Source organism: Alosa pseudoharengus, unplaced genomic scaffold (genome assembly GCF_046254945.1).
Source record: "Alosa pseudoharengus isolate Yale_2024_CS ecotype anadromous, Long Island Sound unplaced genomic scaffold, YU_APseudo_1.1 YU_APseudo_1.1_scf_15, whole genome shotgun sequence".
Classification (NCBI taxonomy): domain Eukaryota; kingdom Metazoa; phylum Chordata; class Actinopteri; order Clupeiformes; family Clupeidae; genus Alosa; species Alosa pseudoharengus.
The window spans coordinates 19,348,591-19,372,227 of record NW_027468620.1 but is presented as its reverse complement, the minus strand read 5'-3'; the positions used below and the strand labels follow the sequence as shown (position 1 = coordinate 19,372,227).

Genomic DNA, 23,637 nt, shown 5'->3' with positions numbered 1-23,637 from the left:
GGGTGATGGGTCTGCATAGCAGGCCCCAACTGCAGCAACATGGCTATGACACAGGGTGGCAGAGTCAGCCACACCCAACTATGACAAAAATAAAGCCTCAAGTCCTAACCCTAGACCTACAGTAAGTGCCAGTGGCCCATTGCCTTGCTTAAATTATGCTTATGGCTTGTGTAATATTGACAGGAATACAGAAAGGGATATGGCCATGGGGATGGGTTATTATTAATGTGTTTGTGTACACTGTGGCTGACAATGAAAAGGTTCAGGATTTAACATGTCTTTCTCCCCCAGAATCACAGCCTTTCTGTTCATCTCCTATCTGCCGTACCCCTTGGCCCCTTTTGCTGTTCATCACACCTGTGTAAATATGATCTATTTCAAGACAGCATATATACTTTACGATTGAACTGGATGTTCTTTCATTCAGAGATGGACAGAGACAGAGAGAGAGAGACAGAGAGAGAGAGAGAGAGAGAGAAAGAGAGAAAGAGAGAGAGAGATGGTGCCAGATCAGGAGAAAACATTTGGAGTGTTTTTGAAATGCTCAGTACATCACCACATCACTGCATTTAAATGAGATCCATGCGAGAACCCTTTGAAATGCTTTATATGGAAAATGTGCAGCGACCGTGTTGATGCATCTCACCCTGACACCGCAATTTATTCAGCTACATTGCTTTACACATAGCAAAGATGTGATGTTGACAGTTTGATTCTCCAAGCTCAGTAGTTGCTGTCACTACTTTTTTACCCTTCTGAATGAATATAAACAGCTAGAAGACGTGGAGGACAGAAAAAAAAAGAACCTGCAAGACAGGAGACTAAAGTGTGATGGTGGTAACATGTGACTGGATTTCTTTCAACAGGTTTTGAAGGGGGGGGCTGGGGATCATGAAGTCTTATTTTGGGAGCAGTAAGTCAAAAGCTGCAGCACACAGGGACCTTGTTCTAGGCTACAGTGTGGGATAAAAGTGCTGCTTTACTGCAGGTGTGAGCAAAACTAGCAGAATATGATCAGCTCAGCCCTGTAAAACATCGTCAGTTTAGCAATGCTGGCAGACGCAAGCAGGACATGGTGGGGCATCGGGGGATATGGAAACGAAGGGTAAAAACGAGTTGGAGGAGCGCTCTCCACCTTTCACTGTGAGATGACAGGCCACAGGCGCACCCGGGCGCACGCACTTCCTGCTTTTCACCTCCCTCATCCTTGCACGCCAGAGCGGAGAGCTGCGGTGTTTAAAAAAACACGCTTGCCGAGTCTGAAAATCCTCACATCTTCCCCTTCCGGCTCAATCACTCCACCATCACCCACCCCCACCCTCACTCCCTCTCCAACCAAGCCCATCCCAGCCCCCCCCCCCCCCCCAACACTACACCACCTCCCACCCCATGTCCACTCATCCACCTCCACCCCCTCGGACTGTCCATTATCCGGGGGCTGACGTTTCCATTATGGACTGCCAGTGCCTCCAGCCTGCCCGGTGAGTTGTGGAGCTCGCTGAGTGTCATTAAAGACAACAACAGCGCCGGGCTTCCATGCAGTGTGCAAACCGCCACCCTGGCATCCAGCAATCCATCAGCGCTAGATCCTCCAGCACTGGCCCCCAATCATCCCAAGAAGACACCAGAAAATCACCGACTGCACCATACCACACCACACCACAAAACACTGATGGCCCACGTCAAGCCCGCCTGGATGAGAGCGAAGCAGTGTGGGGAGTGTAGTAGCAGGAAAAAGGAGAGAGAGTGAATAAAAGGAGAAGAGTATTGAAAGAGAGAAAGAGAGAGAGAGAGAGAGAGAGAGAGAGAGAGTGTCAACTGAGCAGGTTTGCTTCCTTACAAACCTCAGCAATTCATCAAAGCCAAAACAATACGACCCTTAGGGGGTCGGCAGGCAAGCTTGGAGTTTTACAAAGCCCACAGCCCAAACAAACACACAAAACCACCTCACAATCATAGTCCCGGTCCCTTGCCTTCCCTAATATTACATCCTCAAGCATGTTCTCCAAGGACACAACGCACTGGGCAACCGCAGAGCTGAGGTGAGTGTGGGGAGGTGAGATGGGGTCAATAGTCACCCTTGCTGAGAACTCATACGGGTGGAAAGTAGAATAATGTTACTGAGTGACACTTGAACCAATTAAGAGGGAGTAAAAGGTCACATGACGGGGCATCCACCCTCCCTGCCTAGCATGTGCACTTCCTCTACACACGGCACCTTCCATGCTGCATGATCTGCATTAGGGCTAATGGAGCCTTGTTCTTTGACTGGCTGTGCACACTGCTAGGCATGGTCTGCAGGCCTCTGGCCCTGTCGGTGCTAATGAGGGCACGCCTGTTGGCCACTCACACAGACATCGGCTGCCCCTTGCTGAGGCTTTTTAATTAGGTCTGGAGCATCAGGCATCTGTCCACCCACGGTACCGGGTACCGTAGACCATGCAGTCTCACCGTCACCGCACAAACTCCCACGCACCGAGAGCCACCAGTGGATTGGTCTCGTTTTTCCCAGCAATGTCTTTTTCCATGACTGGCCTGATGAATTCTCTCTTATAATCTCACATACTCCCATGGCCTCTGTCTACATCCGCTTTTCTGTTCCGCCATCATTTGCCTCTGATAAGCAAGCCGGGCCTCCTGGCAACAATTTATAAGTGGCCTACAATCCCCCTTATTGCACACAATTACCTTCAAACAAAACAAGTCTTCCTCACTCCAGTTCCAAGTCACTCTTCGCGTACCGTTGACAATTGATCTTCATTTGTTCAATCTGCTGTGTTGTACCTCAGTACCAATTTTCTCAATCTCATCTCTATTTTCTCCCTCCATCTGGCTGGCAGATCTGCGGTCGTCCTGGTGTCCATCTCCGAGGCTATTCCAGGGCCATTCAGTTCATCATAATCTCTTTAGTGCTGCCTCCTTGACCCATAAGCCTAACTGTAAATGTCAGCCTACTTTTATGATGCCAGAGAAGTGTTTGCTGATGAATTAAAGTTCATAATCACACACACACACACACACACACACATGCACACACACACATGCACACGCACACACACTTCACTTCAGGACCTCTGTAGGTCTGGTAGTGATGACAAGCTATAACTCTCTGATTCTTAGAACTCCCTAAAGGCTCACTCAAGGTCTTTCACTCTTTCTCTCTCTCTCTCTCTCTCTCTCTCTCTCTCTCTTTCTTTGATGAAAGCAGCTGAGGCCAAACCCCTTTCCCAATATATCTTCACCTTTCTACCTCTCCCCTTTCTCCCTCCATGTTCCTCCTGCTGTCAGTGATCCTTTCCGTTTTCACGCCGTGTTAGGACCGGACTGTGTGTGTGTGTGTGTGTGTGTGTGTGTGTGTGTGTGTGTGTGTGTGTGTGTGTGTGTGTGTGTGTGTGTGTGGACGTGTGGCACTCTGCGTTTAAGATGGACATGATCTCAGTCCCCGCGGTTCAGATTCAGGAGCTGTCTGGCTAAGACGGGCTCGGTGCCATGGCTCGCGGCCGGCGCTGGCGACCGGGTCGGTTCTGCTGGGCTGGACTGGGCTGGACTGGGCCATCACAGGCTCCGCTGCTGGCAGGGTGATGAATGCCTGGCATTAGAGCCGTCTGCTTCCCATGGTCGCTCTGGCCGGCTGTCCCAGTAAGCCAAGGGAGGAGGAAGGAGATAGCGAGAAAGAGAGGGGGAGAGGAAGGGATAGAGAGAGGAGAAGGGAGAAGTAGAAAGGAAGGGAGAGATGGGTGGAGGAGAGGCAGCAGGTGTGGCCTGGCTTTTTTTTTTTGCTGCCATCCTACCAGGGGCCTCCAAAAGGCCGTTGAAGAGAAAGGCCAAATCGTTCTATAATGAAGCGGAGTGGGGAGGGCACAACCTTGTTAAATGTGAGAATAACAGATAAAGCCAAATAAAGACATGAAAGGCTGGTGTGGTGGTCGGTGGGAGCCTAATCGACGGCGTCCGCAAGTGGGGTGACGGGAGAGAGACTTGGCTCGCACTCAGTGGCTAATTGCTTGGCTTTTCTTCTTCCGCCGTTTCCCCCTCCAAATATCCCTGGCGTGCCGGCCAACTCCGGTCAAGGCTGCCAGGGAAACGACGATGGCTTGTCTCAGGAATCTCTGCTCTCTCTCTCTCTCTCTCTCTCTGAGAAACTGGAAGGCTCTGACGCGAGCGAACAGCTGGCTGGCTTTGGCACCCTGGCGCCGGGCAACAGTGGTGCATCTGAGGAACCTGTCAGCGCTACTCACCCCCCACCACCACCCCTGCTACCGGCGAGGAAGAGCTGCCACCACTGCGCCACCTCACACACTCACAGAGTCCCCAAAGCAACGAGAGCACAACACATGAGGTGTCCGGGTGCGAGAGCAGCAGAAGAGCAGAAGAGAAGATGAGAGGAGAGCAAAAGAGAAGAGAAGAGAAGATGAGAGGAGAGCAAAAGAGAAGAGAAGAGAGAAGAGAGGAGAAGAGAAGGACAGAAAGGAGAGGAGAACAGAGGAGCAATGAGGCATTAGCATATGTGAGAGAATTGAGGCGTGGAATACAGATAAGAATGAGACAACCGTGGAGGATGTCAGTGATGTGAATATTAAAAGTTGAATATCATCGCAGCGCGCAGAACCTCTGGGCCTGTCTGTGCCAGCTGTCCCTTATGGCTACCTGGGTATACTCATTACATTTAGTCAGCACTTGTAGCTTTTGAAGTCCTGGACATTTTGCGCTGGCTTCTTACTTGTCGGCAAAAGTGCTCTTTATGATTCACTTGTTCCCCCCTTTTCACACCTTTTTTTTTGTGTCATTCTTTCTTCTTTTTCTCATTGTCTTTGGTTGTTATCAGTCATCTCCTTACAGGCTAGGTAATAAAAGAGCACCACCATCTGGGAGTCCAGCTCCATTGTGTTCAATCGTTTTGTTCTCTCTCTTCCTCTCTCTCACTCTTTTTTTTCTCTCCCACTCTCCCCCATCTTGCTCTCTCTCTCTATATCTCTCTCTCTCTGCCATGTTATCACTTTCTTTTTATTTGTTCGTTCCAGCAGACCTTATCAGTCTGATGAAAGAGATAAAGGGCTTTGTTGCTTTTTGCTGTGAAATAATGCTGCCAACCACTGATAAAATGTAATGGGTGACGGGTTCACAGCAGACAACCCCCACCCCTGCGGTTTCCCGTCCCTCTGACGGACTCCGGGAGTCTGGTTGGATGATCTGATCGGACACGACATGTCGAGTCCACCCTCTTGAACACTCTGTTTCCTCATCCGCTGTCCACCTATGCACAGACGGCTCATCACCCTGACAAGTCAATATGAGGAGGTCAGTCTCTTTGGAGTCGTTTCCAAGGAACGATCTGTGTGTCTGCTTCCACACACACCTTCTTTTCTCTTGCCTTCGCCCCATTTTATGGCTAATGTCAGCCAAATCTATTTTCCTTAGGGCTGCAAAGGGAACTAAACGACAAGCATTGTTCATTCCGAGGTTCACCTGGCCAAGACTTAATGAGTTTAGGATTGAACTGTTGCTTTAATCGATGAGGCAAGTAAAGAAGAAACACACACACACACACACACAAACACACTACTTGGGTCCATTTTTTTCTGTGATGAGTGCGAGGCTTGCTTTTTTTTATCAGCACAAGCGGAAACTTTTTGAAGACTACTTCTGGATACTCAAAGAAAATTACAACACAATAGCTGAAGCCTTGCAGTCATGTAAGGTGGAAAAAAGATAAAGCACCAGTTCTGGTAATCTCGCATCATTTCAGTCAATCGACTTCTTGGAGACAATAGCTGATAGGTTTTATCACCCCAATCATGTTGGTGACCACACTTTACTGTCAAACGTAGACATTGCTCACCACGTCTGTGGCCACAATGGAAATTTGCCTCCAACTGCTTTGTACTGTATAACTTCGATTAAGATTTCATGAAGCGGTAACGATTATGCAATTACTTTTTAGTCGTGCGCACTCCTTGAAATGGCCTTGGTGGTCAGCTATTTTGATACATGGTTTGGAGAGACAGGATGTTATTAAAACACAAACGAAAACAGACTGGCTGGCTAGTCATCGATTTAGGGACGCTATTGACTCGGGGCGGGATAGTAGGAGCCGGTGCCGTTCAATACATGTGGTATTTTCATATAAATAATGCTGGCTTTTTGCCCCATTAATTGCCATGGAGTAACTACACGGATGAGAGAATGAGAACACAGTTACAGTATTGATTATTTTTGTGGTCCTCTCTATCTAGTTCAGGCACTTGAATTGAGTGAGACTTTCTTTCTATCTTGCTGAGTTCAGGCACTGCGCACAGTGCAGTGTGGCTTACTGTGTATTTGCCAGAGTTTCCTTTATTGGCTTTGTCAAAAAAGAAGTGTGGGTGTATTTGTAATAAAATATAGAGATGTAAACAGTACCTACTGTATAAGACTGGGAGGCTTTACATGGAACAGGGAATATGTATGCAAGTAAGTAAACAAGCAAGTGATCTTAATTTTGCATGTCATTTTGAAAACTGAAAAAAGTTCAAAGTAAATGTGAGACTGTATGTGTTGTGTGTTTGTGTGTGTCTTACATAGGTTGAATACAATGTGATGTGGTGTGCGTATATACCTGAGTGTGTATGAGAGAAAGAGAGATAGTAAGAAAGTAAGAATGTAAGAAAGACAGAAGAGAAAAAGAGAGCAAAGTTTGTTTAGAGTGGTGTAAGGTGCATGTGGAAGAGAGAGGGGGCAAAAGAACAACATGTGCCTGTCTGCCTGATGTCTCTGTCATGGCTGCGCCAGCACAGCGAGCTGCCAGGGTTATTTACTGTTCCACAGGACACACTGTTGGGCCTCCACTAAAAATCTCTTATTAAATAAGAGAGGAGCAAGGGCAAGACACAAACAACACACACACACACACACACACACACACACACACACACACACACACACACACACACACACACACACACACACACACACACACACACACACACACACACTAAAAAATACTTACTCACACACACACTCACTCACACACACACACACACACACACACACACACACACACACACACACACACACACACACACAGGCCTTGTCTGATGAGTCTGTCGGCAAGCTGGTGTCGGGAGGGCTCAGGGTTAGTGCTTGGGGCTGAGTTACTGTGGGCTGGCAGAGCAGCTCCGACACTGAGGACTCTGCCCCCTCCTCCCCCTCCTACCCCTCGTCATCCTCCACTCCTCTTCTCCGCCCCGGCCCCCTACCAAGAACAACACACACCGCCCTCCCTCCTCCGTCTGGGCCCAGTATTTCACGTGAGCGCACACAGAGAGACAGCCATAAAGCACATCCTGAGCATTATTGATTTGGATCGGGGAGGAAACGAGGGGGTGGGAAAAATTCATAATTTATAAAAGCAATAGAGCCACACAGGCTGAGTTCTCTGCCCATCTCTCTCTCCCTCCCTCCTTCTCTCTCTCTCTCTCTCTCTCTCTCTGTCTCTCTCTCTCCTTTTGGCTGACATAAGACCCTGGTTATTTTCAGGCCTGCCTCCACCACTCACCACTTTTGAAAAGCGGCTTGGGTTTCGTTGCTCATCCATATTTCGCTCGATTGTATGCGATACGCCTGTCTTGGTTAGTGTTCCTGTCCTCTCTGCTCCTGATGCTTGCTGCCTGTGGTTTTAAAGGCTGAACTGCTCCAATACCCAGTGGTCTGCTTCATCTGTGACCGGAGTCCTAGGCAGACCGGATGGACATTTGCATTAAACATTCATACTTTCTGCACATATAATGTAGATGCACATGCCCTCTCTCTCTCTCTCTCTCTCTCTCTCTCTCTCTCTCTCACACACACACGTAGACAGATTGAACATACTCAGGCCCCTGCACACCCACACCTACAGTAATTGCACATCACAATTACTCTCTCACACACACACACACACACACACACACACACACACACACACACACACACACACACACACAGTTCTTGCATGAGGGAGTGTTAGGGGAAATGAAGCAGGGCTCAAAAGAAAAGATAACCTGCTGGAAAAGTAATTAAGCCGTGGAGAAAGACGAACCTGCTTAATATTTCATGCCTCATGTCTTCAAAAAAAGACTGTGCGAATGGCACAATAGGGCACAAACAAACAATTACAGAATAATTAGCTGTGATTCATCCCGGAAACGCTGCCTTTTGCCAGAGATATATGTAAGTAATTTCAGATACAACTCAGGCCAAATTGCTCGGAGACTGGCAAACAGCTGTGTCTGTAGACTGCAGCACAGCACTGACTGTGTGTGTGTGTGTGTGTGTGTGTGTGTGTGTGTGTGTGTGTGTGTGTAGCATGCATCTGGACACTACACCCTGCAGGATTAATTAGCTCAAAGGAAACCGGACTCATTTGCAATCTTTGCAACCCAACAAGACGACGGCTGCAATTATTGCGTGCGCAAACGGGCAAAACAACATTGGCCTGTGTGCAGTGCAGAGTGCTTGGTTTGGGCAGTGTGAGGGAGTCTAAGCGGGCTCTGTGCTGATTGTCAAGACTGATCTAAAACGCACACTTCAAGGCCTCTGGCTGTTTTCAACCATACCACACCATAAGGAAATGTAGGTACGACGCACAAACTAACCGACACAGACACAACACCCCAGGAATAATAGATGCTAATAATAACCGTATAACACAAATGTGGCCGTCGTATATGACAGGCCAGAGTGGGACTGCACATGGGCAATCAAGTGCAATCATGATCCACAGCACCATGCAGTGGCCTTCCTCCACACATCTCTCTCCTCCTCCTCCTCCTCTTTCTTCCTCCTCCTCCAGAAGGTCTAATGTAGGGGGAGTAGGGGGAGGAAGGAGTGAACTCTATTTATAGCCCCGCCTGCGGCCTGGGGCAGCTGTGTCAGGAATCAACAACCCCTACACCCCCCCCCCACACACACACACACACACACACACAAATGAACGCCTGTCCTTCCACTGTGTGGCCCATGTCCATATTACTACTGCAGTACTGCCTCTATCCTTTCCTCATGTATTCCTTCATCCCTCTCTCCGTCACTCCCTCTGTTTATCCTGCAGTCTCTCGCACTGCAGTGCAGTGTAGTCACCAAAATGCTGTTTTTTACAGCTGCTACCCTTCTGTGCTAGTCTCTCCTCTTTCTGCCTTTCTTTCACTTTTACTGTATATTCACACACACACACACTCAACCAGACATGCACACACAAACAAATATGTGTCTATGTGTGTTTCTGTGTGTGTGTGTGAATGAGTGTATGTGTGTGTGTGTGTGTGTGTGTGTGTGTGTGTGTGTGTGTGTGTGTGTGTGTGTGTGTGTGTGTGTGTGTGTGTGTCTGTGTGTGTGTGTCTGTGTCTGTGTGTGTGTGTGTCTCCTGTGTCTGCCTTTCTCAATATCAAACTCCCGTGTGTGCAGTGACACATCAGTGACACATCAGCATGGCGGAGCTCTCCTATTACACATGTGGTATGAAGCAGAAATCCAATCGCATTAGTCTTTGCCGTTCTCGCTCTCCGAGCTCAACCTCCAGCAGTTCCTCCACGCACACTTTAAATAGCATGCTTCATGCACCATTACCCTGCATAACAGGCAACCAAGACTACTTAACAAGCTCAATTTCTACTTAACATACCAAATGCCGCACAATCTAACTGCCCCAGACAACTGGCCTTTTAATGTTCGCGCCGAGCGTGAGCGCACTGTCACATTCTGACGAACTTAAATGCAAACTGCCACAATCAAAATGTGGTCGGCGCTCACATTCCTCTCGAGCTGGAGAATGGGGCAGTGGAGCTGAAAATGTTCCCTTTCATATAAACCAAAACAAAAACATCTGCTGCGAACAACGAGCGTGCCAGAAGATTCGCTGGCACTGCAGCACGGGGGGCGGCCGGGGTGGAGGGACGCTTCGTGCAACAGCGGCTCCGCTCCATTTCTCTTCCCCACCCAATCGAGAGGGGGCAGTGTGGCCCCGGAACATGCCGGAATTTCCCTCTATCCAAAGGCCTGTCCTCAACCTTTTGGCCGTGGTTAAAAAAAAATGAACATGGCTGGCGGGACATGAACCAAAAAAATGTACAATGCATCACATCAGGCTTTTAAGTGCCCAGTCCTAAAGTATCACAGAAATGAATAACTGCTTTGTGGATGACATGCTACTAACTATGATTTGTAACACCAATAAAGGCCATGTTTTCATCTGTCCCTCCCTGTCTACGGCTCTCCGCCCTCTGTTCCAAACATGTCTCCTGCTCTCTCTCTCTCTCTCTCTATTTCTCTCTCTCTCTCTCTCTCTCTCTCTCTCTTTCTTTCTCTCTCTCTCTCTCTCTCTCTCTCTCTCTCCTCGCTCCCTCCGCCCATCCCTCGCTCCCTGTACAGGGCCACTTAGATCTGTAGTGGCGCGGAGCTTGAGCAAATGCTGAAATGATTGGAAATGAAAGATGAGTAATGATAATTCCTGCACACTTGCCCTCACAGTGTAGCGGTGATGAGATTTGATTCCTGGTGCCGCCACCCGGCCCCCAGGTCAGGTACATCATCCAAATAGAGTGGCTGTCTCGTCTCGCCCAGGCCCAGGAGAACAGAGATGAGCCTCTCCACAACGCAGCCGTTCGGCTGAATGTCACTCAGTGTTTGCCTATCCCAAGTGCCACCACCACCACAAAGGCAGCCATTTATGAATCAGATCATTGGAGCTAAGTAATAATGATGTTTATTCTAATGCAACAATGGCTTGTACTGATATTTTTCTGATTTTTTTTTTTTTTTAAATCACACTCTGCCTGTACCTGTGATCATTAAATAAGATAAGATTAGATTAGATATTGTTTTTTATTTATGTAATGTCATAAGCAGAGCATCTATCCCTCTTCCAAGACTAGATTTATGCCTTCAGATCTAATATTGGCCTTAGATAATAAAGCTGAACAATAATTAATTGTTTAACTCAATCATTTTATAAATCCTATTAAATTAGCCATCCCTGCAAATCATACAATCAGGAGAGCCATATGCTTAACTAACATCTCATGTATGTCCTCTCAGATACACACACACACACACACACACACACACACACACACACACACACACACACACACACACACACACACACACACACACACCAATGTCCCCTCCTGTCATCTCCTTGCCTTTTATCTACGAGGCAGAAACGATGTGGAAAGACTAAACGAGGTCAATGAAGCAAATGTTACACGGCAACACTCTCCACGTCCATTCCCTCTCCCTTCCCTTCCCTTCATAATGCAGTGGCATTATTCCTCCATTATGGTGCCATTACAGAACAGTCACATACACAACAATTCCCCTTCCATCGGAGACTGGAGGATTCTGCTAACATCTATATTCCCCTGAGTACAGCCTGCGAAACACTCAGTGGATTTCAGTGGAATTTAACAAAAAAAAACTGTTAAGCACTCTTAGAGAAGTGGGACAGAAGGAGAATATTCTGATGAGAGGGCATTAGCGCTAATGTTTGTCATTTGGTAGGTGTGTTCGAAAGGTAGCACGCATGTACGTGCATGCCCTTGCACACACACACACATACACAGACACACACACAGACACACAAATCAAAGCACACGCACACGCACACGCACGCACACACACACACACACACACACACACACATACACACACACCTAAACGCATACACCCAAATGCACGCTCACACACTCTTGTAACACATGCCACAATTCAAAGAAAAAGCCAGCCCAATCCAAGCCAAGATCCTTCGACATTGCTGGGATGAGCACACCAAAGCGGTTCCAGAGCCGCAGGAGTGTGACACCCATACTGGAGTCATCCACGCAGCAGAACAGGCTTACCAGTGCTTCAGGTGCCTGCCTAGAAATCACAGCTTGAAAGGGTGAGAGAGAGAGAGAGAGAGACAGAGAGAGATAGAGAGAGAGAGAAAGAGAGACAGAGAGAGCGCAAAAAGCACATGGTCTCTAGGGCTCCTGTAGCTCAGAGATAGGCTATGTGTGGCACTCTGAAGACATGCAAAGCCAAGCATCTGGCAGATCAGTGCTGGAAGTGGGTGAGGCTGGGTTGGGTGGTTGGGTGGTTGGGGGGAGGGGGGGGGGGGGTGCGTAGGTGTTCACTTCACACATTCTCCCTCATTACAGTCAACAGCCTGGATCCCAGAAAAAGAGAAAGAACTAGATTTCAGACCCAGAGGACATGGAGGAGGTGTGTGAGCATGTGTGTGAGCATGTGTGTGAGCATGTGTGTGTGTGTGTGTGTGTGTGTGTGTGTGTGTGTGTGTGTGAGTGTGAGTGTGAGTGTGTGTGTGAGTGTGTGTGTGTGTGTGTGTGTGTGTGAGTGTGAGTGTGAGTGTGTGTGTGTGTGTGAGTGTGAGTGTGTGTGTGTGTGTGTGTGTGAGTGTGTGTGTGTGAGTGTGTGTGTGTGTGTGTGTGAGTGTGAGTGTGTGTGTGTGTGTGTGTGTGTGTGTGTGTGTGTGTGTGACAGAGAAAGAGAGATACAGTGAAAGAACAAGAGAAACAGCGAGTGTGATTGCGTGTGTGAGTGTGATTGCGAGCGTAAATGTGAATGTGTGCATGGATATGAAAGTGAGATGTGCGCATGTGTGGCTCATTAGACATCCCACACTGCGGAGAACACCCGGTCCTGATGTCCTGATATCCCCACCTACCCCCCTCTCTGCTGGGGCCTTCGGCTGCTTCCTCCACTTCCTGTGGCTCACACAGAGGGTGGGGGAACACTGTGAGCTACGTATATCCCCACACTGCCACATTCTGTTTTCTCTCTAAGTCTCTGTGTCTGTCTAATTCAGTGCATGATGCACAAACGTCACATGAAACATTTAAACACCTGTTTATGCAAGGCATGCTGTAAACACACACACACACACACACACACACACACACACACAGCAATGACAATACATGGCATTTGCACTGCGGCTTGGAGGAGTGCACAGGTGCAACAGTGTTAACACGCCCATAACGTGCAGGACGCTGCCGATTGGCCTCCGCCGATGTTGTTGGGGATCATTCAGTGCGTGTGCGCATTGCCCAAAACGACATCTCATCACCGCTATGCTCCTGCTGCCATGGCAGCGTCCACCAGGACGACAGGAGACGGTGAGCCGGACGCCGCTCGCGCTGCAGGGCCAGGAGCACAAACAGCCGTCTGCTGCGCGGCCGCCACAATCCCCTGGACGGATATGCACCATTAATGTCTGCTGAACACCCCGCCATAAATCAAGAGCGTCAGTCAATAATTAGTCCCTGAACATAATCCTTCCATTGGTTTAGTGTTTCAGGGTGCTGCCACTGCTCATATGGCAGAAAATCTATCATGTGGCGCAGAGGGCCGCATTGTAAGTCGGCGTGCACAGCTAAGTTCTGCTCGTGCTCCTTCACGGCTGTAGCCCGGCGCTGGTGAGGCCTCGCTTGCTCTGCTCGGATGATTGTAAACATGGCTACAGTTGTCAGGAGAGGGGCCTAGTTAGATAACAGGCCTGGTCCCCCCCCCCAGGGGGGAGCGGCAGGAGCGAGAGGAGCTGATCCGTGAGCTCCCGTGGCGAGGCACCAGGGGGGACTTGCGTGCCAGACTGGCCCGGGTCACGTGCTGCTGGGGCAGCCCCTGCTGGGGCGAGGTGGGGGCTGGTGGGGGCAGAGCTAGGAGCCTGGGGGACAGATGCTTTTAAACCGTGAAGGTGTGTGTGTGTGTGTGTGTGTGTGTGTGTGTGTGTGTGTGTGTGTGTGTGTGTGTGTGTGTGTGTGTGTGTGTGTGTGTGTGTGTGTGAGTGCGTGTGTGTGTGCGTGTGTGTATGTACATGCATGTGTATGTATGTGTGTGTGTGTGTTTGTGTGAGTGTGCGTGCGTGCATGGAAAGGACCGGGGAAAGGGAATAGCGTGCCATGGGTTGTCCTCTAGAGGGGGCCAGTGAGTCTCGGGGGACCTTGCTTCATAATTAGACTGCTACTCATCAGAAGCACCGTGCAAATGGAAAACAAACTCTGCGCTACGCAACAACAGGTATTCCTGACGCCCATAACTCTGGCAGGAGAGATAAAGATGTCTTCCTCATTTTGTTTATTTCTGTTCGCCTCTGTTGGGGAGGGAGAGGAAGGCAGAATTGAAACAACAATTAAGAGGCGCTTTCAGACATGGTCCATACATCTTTTTTTCCACCTTCACTCCTATTCTTCTCCCCTTCGTAGGAGTGCAAGGCGGGAGCTGCTATGCTTAGCTAGAGAAGTCATTATACCCATGCTCTTTGGAATACATTAGCTTGGTAGGGGCTGCTACTGTAGCTGAGTGTCTACACGGCTGGCATTCTCTTTTTGAAGAGAGGCTCGCAATTAAGGGGGAAGAGGAGGAAGAGGCGCTCATAGCAGCGCCGCTCCTTCACCGAGATAGAAACGCATAGCGATGGAGAAAGAAGGAAGAAAGAAAGAAAGGAAAGAAAAAAAAAAAGCGAGTGCTCTTGGTCCCCCTGGGGCCCCAGGGAAGAGCAAGAGCGAAGCGCTGACAGACACTCTCACAGAGGGGGAAGGAGAAGACAAAAACAACAACAGAGAGAGAAAAGAGGATTCCATATACCCTTATAGCACCACACACACACACACACACACACACACACACACACACCAACCACACACACACACACACACACACACACACATCTGCACCCACATACGCTCAAAAACCACACACACATCCACATCCACATATAAAGGAAAAATTTGTGTGCATATTCCCATGAGCATATAGCTCACATATAGTTCACATACAGATAGCTCACATATAGTTCACATACAGGTAGACAGGCACACACACACACACACACACAAACATACACACACACACACACACACATACAAACAGCAGCTTGGATACACTGTACATGCTGTTGTGTGACAAGGTGAAATCTAAGGGGATACTTTGCTCCTGTGCATGTCATGGGCATTACACAGCTATATGGCATATGGCAAGGAAGGAGCATTACATCCATAATACCCAGCTTTGCATAATACCATCATGAATATTTCGCCTGGAATTCACTCGTGGCGACGGCAATTAATTCCAGAATGTTCCCTCGTTGCACGACGGCGAAACGTGTTAAAAAAGAAGTCGGTCAATTACAGTGCGGGCAACAGTGTCCTTCTCTTCCAGCATTGTATGGAGGAAGGCGACAGCTTGACTAATTATCCAATGACACTGTTTCTGTCAATGATTTCATAATTTAACTTCAGCGTTAATAAGCCCACAGCGATGAATAGGTGCTGCATATCACGCTTGGGTGCTTTTTTTTGTTTCAAAATTCCCCCGACACGTTTAAATCGCCATCTCTGACTACATTACATCCCGAAAATTCCCTGTCGATTAGCGCTGAGCCGCAGTGGCGTCCTTCAAGCCCCACTGACTGTCCTATCGTTCGGCTGTACGACGGTGGAAAATTTGGACCGCATGTTAGACAAGGAGAGAGGGGCTCGGTGAGAACCGAGATCTGCTCTAATATCATCTCACAGACACAGACACACACACACTCATACACACACACACACATAGACACACACACACACACACACACAAATCAAAGCACACACACACACACACATACACGCACACACACTTCCTAAAATATACATCCACTATTGCTACATTTAATGGCACTGCAGTGGGTGAATATTTGTGTGCGTGTGTGTGTGTGTGTGTGTGTGTGTGTGTGTGTGTGTGTTGGGATGGGGGGTCTCCATCTATTAATAATCCATTTCATCACAAATCTCTGACTGAAAACTGTGTGAGATTTTAAAACTTATTAATCTTTTTTTCAAGGGTAAAAAACCCACTGCATGACAGGCATCAGCAGTGCGTACATATACTGACTGATGAGCTGAGGGAGACAGAAAAGGGAGCAGCACTAACTAGGTCACACTTATTGATTGTGGATGCTCTGCAGATTTCTGCAGAACATGATTTCTGCCAAATATTTCTTTTCCTGCCATGATTTCCAAAAAAATAAAATAAATAATAATAATGTTTTTTTCCACAATCAAATCTCTAGCTAAAAAATAGCTCCCTCGGTATCTGGAACCCTATCTGTTGAATCAAAATCTCAATAAGCTGTGCATAGTGAGGAGTCTGACACTTAGCATCACTGACCATATCTCAACAATATTTATTTTTTTAGACAAAAGAAAGACTTTTTTTTTTTGGTATATTTTTTGGGCTTTTTATGCCTTTAATCAGATAGGATAGTGGAGATTGACAGGAAGTGAGTGGGAGAGAGAGTCGGGGTGGGATCCGGAAAGGACCACGGGGTGGGAATCCAACCTGGGTCACCGGGGTACGGTGCAGGTGCCCCAGCCAGTCGCGCCACTGATGGGGCCCAAATGAAAGACTTTTAAATGTAAAAGTAATTAAATTACTTTCGTGGTTCTTATCCCTATATCCACATCCTTTCTTGGAACATTTATTTTGTGATCCATGTTCAGGAGGTCAAAATCATATTTCCACAGAGCAGTGGAGAACAACATCTTGACTTCCTCCTACCGTGAGTCAAATGGCACACTCACACACAGATGTGCCTGGGACACTTGAACGTGCTCATGCCAGTGACCCTTTTCAACATGTGTGGAGCCAGCAACAGTGAGTCCCTCTGGCTATGACCCTCTTGAACACTCCGCATAGTGAAGGCACTGTCTGCTCAAGTCCTAGCATTGGACCCCATTACAGATATTACATCAGTCTTCTCTCTCTCTCTCTCTCTCTCTCTCTCTCTCTCTCTCTCTCTCTTTCATACCTCATTGCTTTCTTTTTTGAGTCCCCTCCATTTCCCCACGTAAAATGCAACATGAAAAAAAGGATTAATATAGCAAAGGCTGGGGGATGAGGAGGAGGAGGAGGAAGAGGAGGAGGAGTGGAAAAAAGAAACAACAAAATCAGAAAGGCAGCATGAGAAGAAAAGAGAGGCATTCAGAGGAGCCAGTGGCGCAGAAGGAGACGGGATTCTCACAGCTGACTGCCCCCGCTCTAATAACACGCGTTATCGCAGGCCGACCCTCCTGTAAAAGCGCCCGAGTCAGGACACACACGGAAATCAGGCTCTCGCCACCGAGAGGTGCTGCCTCTCTCTCTCTCTCTCTCTCTCTCTCTCTCTCTCTCTCTCTCTCTCTCTCTCTCTCTCTCTCTCTCTCTCTCTCTATCTCTCTCTCTGTCTCTCTCTCTCTCTTTCTCACATGCTGCTAGGGGTCCGGTAGAAGCATTTTCATCATGGTACACATTTGTGTGGTCTGGTCTAGGGTTGAAAAGAGGGCAGATACGTCACATGTGTTGTGTTGGAGGGTCAGTGCCCAGATAAGAGGAAACGGAAAGGCCCAGCTGCACACTCCTGGGTGAGTCATGCTTCCTAACTGTGGCCCTTTGAAGTGCCTTTGAGGCTGATCAATCTGTTCGTGTGTGTGTGTGTGTGTGTGTGTGTGTGTGTGTGTGTGTGTGTGTGTGTGTGTGTGTGTGTGTGTGTGTGAAAATTACCATATGTAATCTCCATTGAATGTCCCAATGCATGCTTTTATACCTGTATGTCTAATGGCTTGTTTGATAAAAAACAAATACATTCCCAACAAATATTGTTCTGGCTGAGATGGCAGCTCAGTCCCTTATGGTAGTAATGGATTTTGAGGGGTGTTTTGCACTTTTCATCTGATGTCTTGTTCATCTGGTATGTGTGTGTGTGTGTGTGTGTGTGTGTGTGCATGGGTGTCTGTTTGTGCCTGTCTCCTGTGGCGGATGCTTGAGTGAACCTAATGTTGCTGCTTGCGTGAGAGCACTTGTTGTTTTGTCATGCTCCCCCCCCCCCCCATTCCCCATCCCCTGTACAGCAGGTCTGTGGCCTCAGGACAAACTGCAGTGCCACCTCCATCTCCCTCCCGGTGTGCAGTCACCTCTATCTGCCTTAGGGGGGCGCTGACACAGAACACCTTGGCACCAGCTGTGAGTCACCCCCCACACACACCCCCCTCTTCCCCTCTCTGCCCGTGTGTGACACCATACGGCCTGCAGACAGGTGTGTGGGTGTCACAGCATGTTTGAGACCGACAGACTGAGCACAGTGCAGTTCAAAACACAAACACACACACACACACACACATACATTCACACACAATCTCTTAGATTGTGTGGATTTTCTATCACTAATATAAAGCTTGTCTGCCATATTGTGTGTGTGTGTGTTTGTGTGTGTGTGTGTGTGTGTGTGTGTGTGTGTGTGTGTGTGTGTGTGTGTGTGTGTGCTCACATGAGTGTTTTTATGTATGTTTGTGTGTGTGTGTGTGTGTGTGTGTGTGTGTGTGTGTGTGTGTGTGTGTGTGTGTGTGTTTTATGTGTGTGGGCGGATGGGGGAGTCAGGTCAGCAGTCAGGCAGCAAAAAAAATGCAGGCAGGTCAGAGAGGCATGCAGCAACCTCCATTAGCTCACACACACACATCGCAAACACACACACACACACACACACACACACACACACACACACACACACACACACACACACACACACACACAGACACAGACACACACAGACACACACAGAGACACACACACACACACACACACACACACACACACACACGTGGCAGAGTGAGGAGCCAGATGTGTAGCTCTGGCCATTATGTGGAGAGGTGTGCCATTATCTAAAGCAAGCCAGGGGCTCTGGAAACATACACAGCATTTTCACTCTCACGGGAGCGCACGCCGCGCCAACCATCATAATCATAAGCACTGATGTCATTGCCGCCATCATCATCATCATCATCATCATCATCATCATCCGTACTATCTATGTGCTCTCCGGGGTGGAGCATATAAGCTTGTGTGCCTGTAGAAGAGATTATGTGTGCACATGATCACCTTTGCTATCTCTGTGGTTTTATGGGTACATGAAACCCATGGTGTGTGAGTGTGTGAATGTAAAAGTGTGAGTGTGTGTGTGTGTGTGTGTGTGTGTGTGTGTGGTCGTACAGTATGTGCAAGGAAATAAGCGTATTCCTGTGCAAATGTGTGAGCGTGTAGGTGTATATGTGAAAGTGTGTGAGTGCATACTGTAAGTGTATAAGTGGTACATACGTGTGTAAATGTATGAGTGATAGAGTGTGTGTGTGTGTGTGTGTGCGTGTGTGTGTGTGTGTGTGTGTGTGTGTGTGTGTGTGTGTGTGTGTGTGTCTGTGTCTGTGTCTGTGTCTGTGTCTGTGTCTGTGTCTGTGTGTGTGTGCGCGTGCGTGCGTATGTGTGTGTGCGTGTGTTTGATGGGAGTCTGCTAGTCCCACTTACGATGTGGAGTTTCAGGTAGTCTCCGAGCCCCTTGGAGCTGTCCACCCGCACCAGCACGGCCTCTTTCTGCTGGGTGCTGAAGCCCAGGGCCAGCCGGTCTGCCCGTGTGCTCGGACGGTCGTTTGGCGGCCACGTGTATGTGATGAGACCGCCGCCCCGCCCAAATATGTAAGTAGTTCCCGCTGCAGAGAGACAGACAGAGAGAGATAGAGAGAGAGAGAGAGAGAGAGAGAGAGAGAGAGAGAGAGAGAGAGAGAGAGAGAGAGAGAGAGAGAGAGGGAATGGGAAGGAAGAATCAAACGTTTAACGATCATGAAATAATACAATACATGATAAGATGTCAACAAGCAGGGAGATGTTGAAGATCAGTAGTTCTACTCAAACTACATGTGCACATAGGCTATGGAAGATTGGTCAAATCTAGCAAGTAGGAAAGTTTAAACGAACCGTATGTAAGAAATGTATTTCAATTAATCATAAAATGGCCCTGATATGTCACTAGACATTAAGAAATCATGTTCATTTCAAATACTTATATCACTGACAACAGTAGTCCGTCATGACAACCTGATGTTGTCATGTTGTGTTTTGGCCTGATGTGCCACCCTCCACCTATATACTAATCACGAAGTCAGTAGTGTTTCGGCATCCGGGTTGCCAGCTCTGCCAATCAGGGGGGGGTTTTGGCCACAATCTTACATACGGTTCCTTTAATTGGATGACGTGAAAGTGAAAGTGAAAGTAAGACATTCGAAAGGCCAACGAAAGTTAAGGTTCCTTTTGATATAGCACAAAGACGCAAAACTGGTGCTTTAAATAGTGATTCTGTTTGAAAGATTCTCTTATTGACGCATTTAACCACAAACCGCATTTAACACCGGCTTTTACAAGGCGGAAATATTTAGGAGCAGAATAGATGTGCGTTTTTACTGGCAGTTTTTGTCCAGAATACGGAATACATAATTAGGCGCTTTTTACGCTAAACTCCCACTTTCCCCTTGACCCTCCCATGAATGCATATGCATGACACGGAAATACGCAATTTGCTATTTTCAGCTCCCGCGACAGGCCGTCTGCGCTTTTACCCTGTTTGTACATACCTCGCACACGTTGCGAAACAAAAACGCCTGAAGTGGGCGCAAAACCGTTAGTACATCTGGCCCAGAGACTCTGAGTTACTATCACCAACTGAATACATCTTAAAATGCCCCTAGACATCCCAGATTAAACTAGACAAAGCACAGCTTCATGGAGCAATGTCACCTTATCCACAATTTAGAGTGAGCAGAGAAGAAACCAGTTTATATTCCTGTGATCATTTGATTTTGCTCCAATAAACATTACCTTTCTATCAAGACACTCCTGCATCAAATTACCTTCTTTACCATTCAGTGTATGGAAGGCTTAGTGGGTACATTGATGTGGACAATGAAAATGCCTTGAGATTAAAATAGCTCTATCCTTGCAAAAGGGAGAGACAAGTTGATGTGTGTGTGTGTGTGTGTGTGTCAGAAAGGGGGGTCGGTTCTGTGTGTGACAGTCTAGCTCAACACTGTCAACTAGCAGGCGTAGCGTCAGCTTGTTCGTTACTAATCATAGCATCAGAGTAGCATTACCGTGGTATTAAAGAGACTCCGCGTCGCCTGCATTTCAATTACTGTGTTGGGAGCAAACTTTCAGCAGAGGGAAGTCCCTAATTTGTGCTGTGTGACTGACCTCCCACCTCCACTCCCCAACCTAACGCTGTCATTACACCATGCACGCACGCTTTGTCTCGCAGTGTGTGCAAACAGTGGCCGTTCAAGTGAGCAGAGATAATTACACGGTTTCCACCAAAGCATCTGAATGTGTGCATGGGAGTGCATGTGAGTGCTTGTGTGTGCATGTTTGGTGTGTGCGTGTGTGTGTGCGTGCGTGTGTGTGTACTTGTATATATGTATATAGGATGTAGAGAGAGCGTGCTGTTAACACCATGTGGTGGGTGACAGGAGTGACCTACTCAGAGGCAGGACAACAAAGCTTTCGCTCTAATGAGTGAGGAGCTCAGCCTGGGTGCAATGCTGAGGGTCTATGTAAAAAAAAAAGTGATTTACAGGGAAAAAAGATGGCATAAAAAATAACTACCTTCTACTTTCGCCTACTGGTTGTAAGCTCGCCAGCTCAGACAAGATGCTTGTCAGCTTGGACTGGGCCCTGTTATTTTTCTGTCTAATGAGTTCTCCGGCATATGGAGGGCCAGGAGGAATGCATGCAATGAAGAGAAGCTGCATTATGCGGAAAGGGAGGTCACCCCACCCTCAAGTCACACACTGAAATGTGTTTATCGCTCATGCGGAGCATATGGAGGACTGGACACTCCTGACCCCTGACTCAAAGCCCGAGATTTTCTCCCCACACTCCCCGCTCCCCCGGCACAACGCCAGTGGGGACGTGAGCGGCAGCATCAAATATGTGTACGTTTGTGAAACTTCACTTTGTATTAGTCAAACTTCTGATGACACTACTGCTTCTGTTTCTTCGGAAAGCTCAGAGTGGACAGAGATGCGTTTGGAGTGTAGTGTGTATGCTGCTAATCATGGAGAACAGTGTGAGTGGTCTACTAACACTACCACTCAGCTCTGACATTATTCTGCTGTTATGTTGTATTTGAGAAAACGGAATGAAGCGCAATGTATGTCTGTTTGTGTGTGTGTGTGTGTGTGTGTGTGTGTGTGTGTCTATATATGAGAAAGCACAGAAATGTCACGGTGCTATTCAGTCAGTTCTGTCTCAGACTCATGCTGATGAGAGCTATTAGACTATTGTGAAAGAGCCAGTATCTTTCCTGAAGATGGAATAAACCCTATGAAAAATCTATGTAATCTACCCTGCACCACACAAACCTTAATTATTCATTAGGAGACTGAGATTTAAACCACCACAGAAAAACAACGCACAGCCTATAAATCATTCTGATCCCAATTCCCCTCCTTTCCCCAGCAATACTTCACACTAGCAAAACTACTGCGGTAGAGTGGATAACTTTTCGAAAAATTGCATCTGCTCATAATTTATTTACTGTTATTTATTGTGAAATATATTTCACCCTGTGCCAGTTGCTTGAGAGAGATGGAATAGATGAAGCTCTCATTATTACCCGTTTTTATCCACTGTGACCTTGTTAAGCAGCTCGCCTGCTTGTCCCAGAGTGGAACAATTGTGCTTATTAGGCTGCTAATAGTGAAATGAGTCAGATAAACACATTACTGCTGTCTTCAGATGTTTGGGGTGTTTATGAAGCTGTCATCGAGTCTAGCACCTCTTGGAAATAAGCAAACCCATGAACAGTTTTTTTTTTTTCTCAAGTGACTCACCAAAAAACTAAAATACATTTTAAAAAAAGAGGTCTATCTTGCAGTCCATGCAGCCACACTACTCTGTTAAGGGTGTTTGTGTGTGTGTGTGTGTGTGTGTGTGTGTGTGTGTGTGTGTGTGTGTGTGTGTGTGTGTGTGTGTGTGTCCTGCAGTGGAGGCCATCTACACTGAGTGGGCTTTGGGTTTGCTCCTGCTGCATAAAGGCTCTCTCCACGCTCCCCTGGCTCCCTGCAAGCTTTAGTTCCATGCTCCAGTCTCCTCCCAAGCCCCCACCACCCCAACACACACACACACACACACACACACACACACACACACACACCCTCTCTCGTTCTCTCTCTCTCTCTGATACACATACACACACACACACACACACACACACACACACACACATACACACACAAAAACAAACAAACAAACACATACACACAGGCAAACTGACTCAGGCTGCTGTCGAGACGTTGGCTGCAAATTCCAGCATATTCTAATTAAGCCTTTTTTCTGCGGCGCGATGGCCGTGCCAGAGCCCGAGCCAGAGCTCCAGTCTCTGGGCCCTCCAGCGGCTGCCTCATCCTCTCCCGCTTCCCGCGCCCGCCAAATACAGACAGACGCTTTGCTGGTGCAAACATTCGCATAGTGAAACAGCACAACAAAAAAGGCACACAAACACACACACACACACACACACACACACACACACACACACACACACACAAAAGACACACAAAGACACACACACACACACACAAACACACACACACACACACACACACACACACACACACACACAAAAGACACACAAAGACACACACACACACACACACACACACACACACACACACACACACACACACACACACACACACACACAGACACAGACACATACTGATACGCACACACACAAACACACACACGCAAACAGATTTCCCCTATCTGGAGCATGGAAACGCAATTAAGCTA

The 23,637-nt window shown here is 47.8% G+C and overlaps 1 protein-coding gene across 2 annotated transcripts in view; it reads right to left on the bottom strand.

Annotated features, from left to right (window-relative positions):
* Nucleotides 1-23,637, bottom strand: part of LOC143123790 (neurexin-1a-like) — a 262,633-nt gene that overhangs the window by 75,025 nt on the left and 163,971 nt on the right. For both annotated transcript variants that reach the window (XM_076285071.1, XM_076285072.1), the window contains exon 18: nucleotides 19,324-19,505. In XM_076285071.1, coding sequence (XP_076141186.1) covers nucleotides 19,324-19,505 — 182 coding nt within the window. The remainder of the gene's footprint in view (nucleotides 1-19,323; nucleotides 19,506-23,637) is intronic.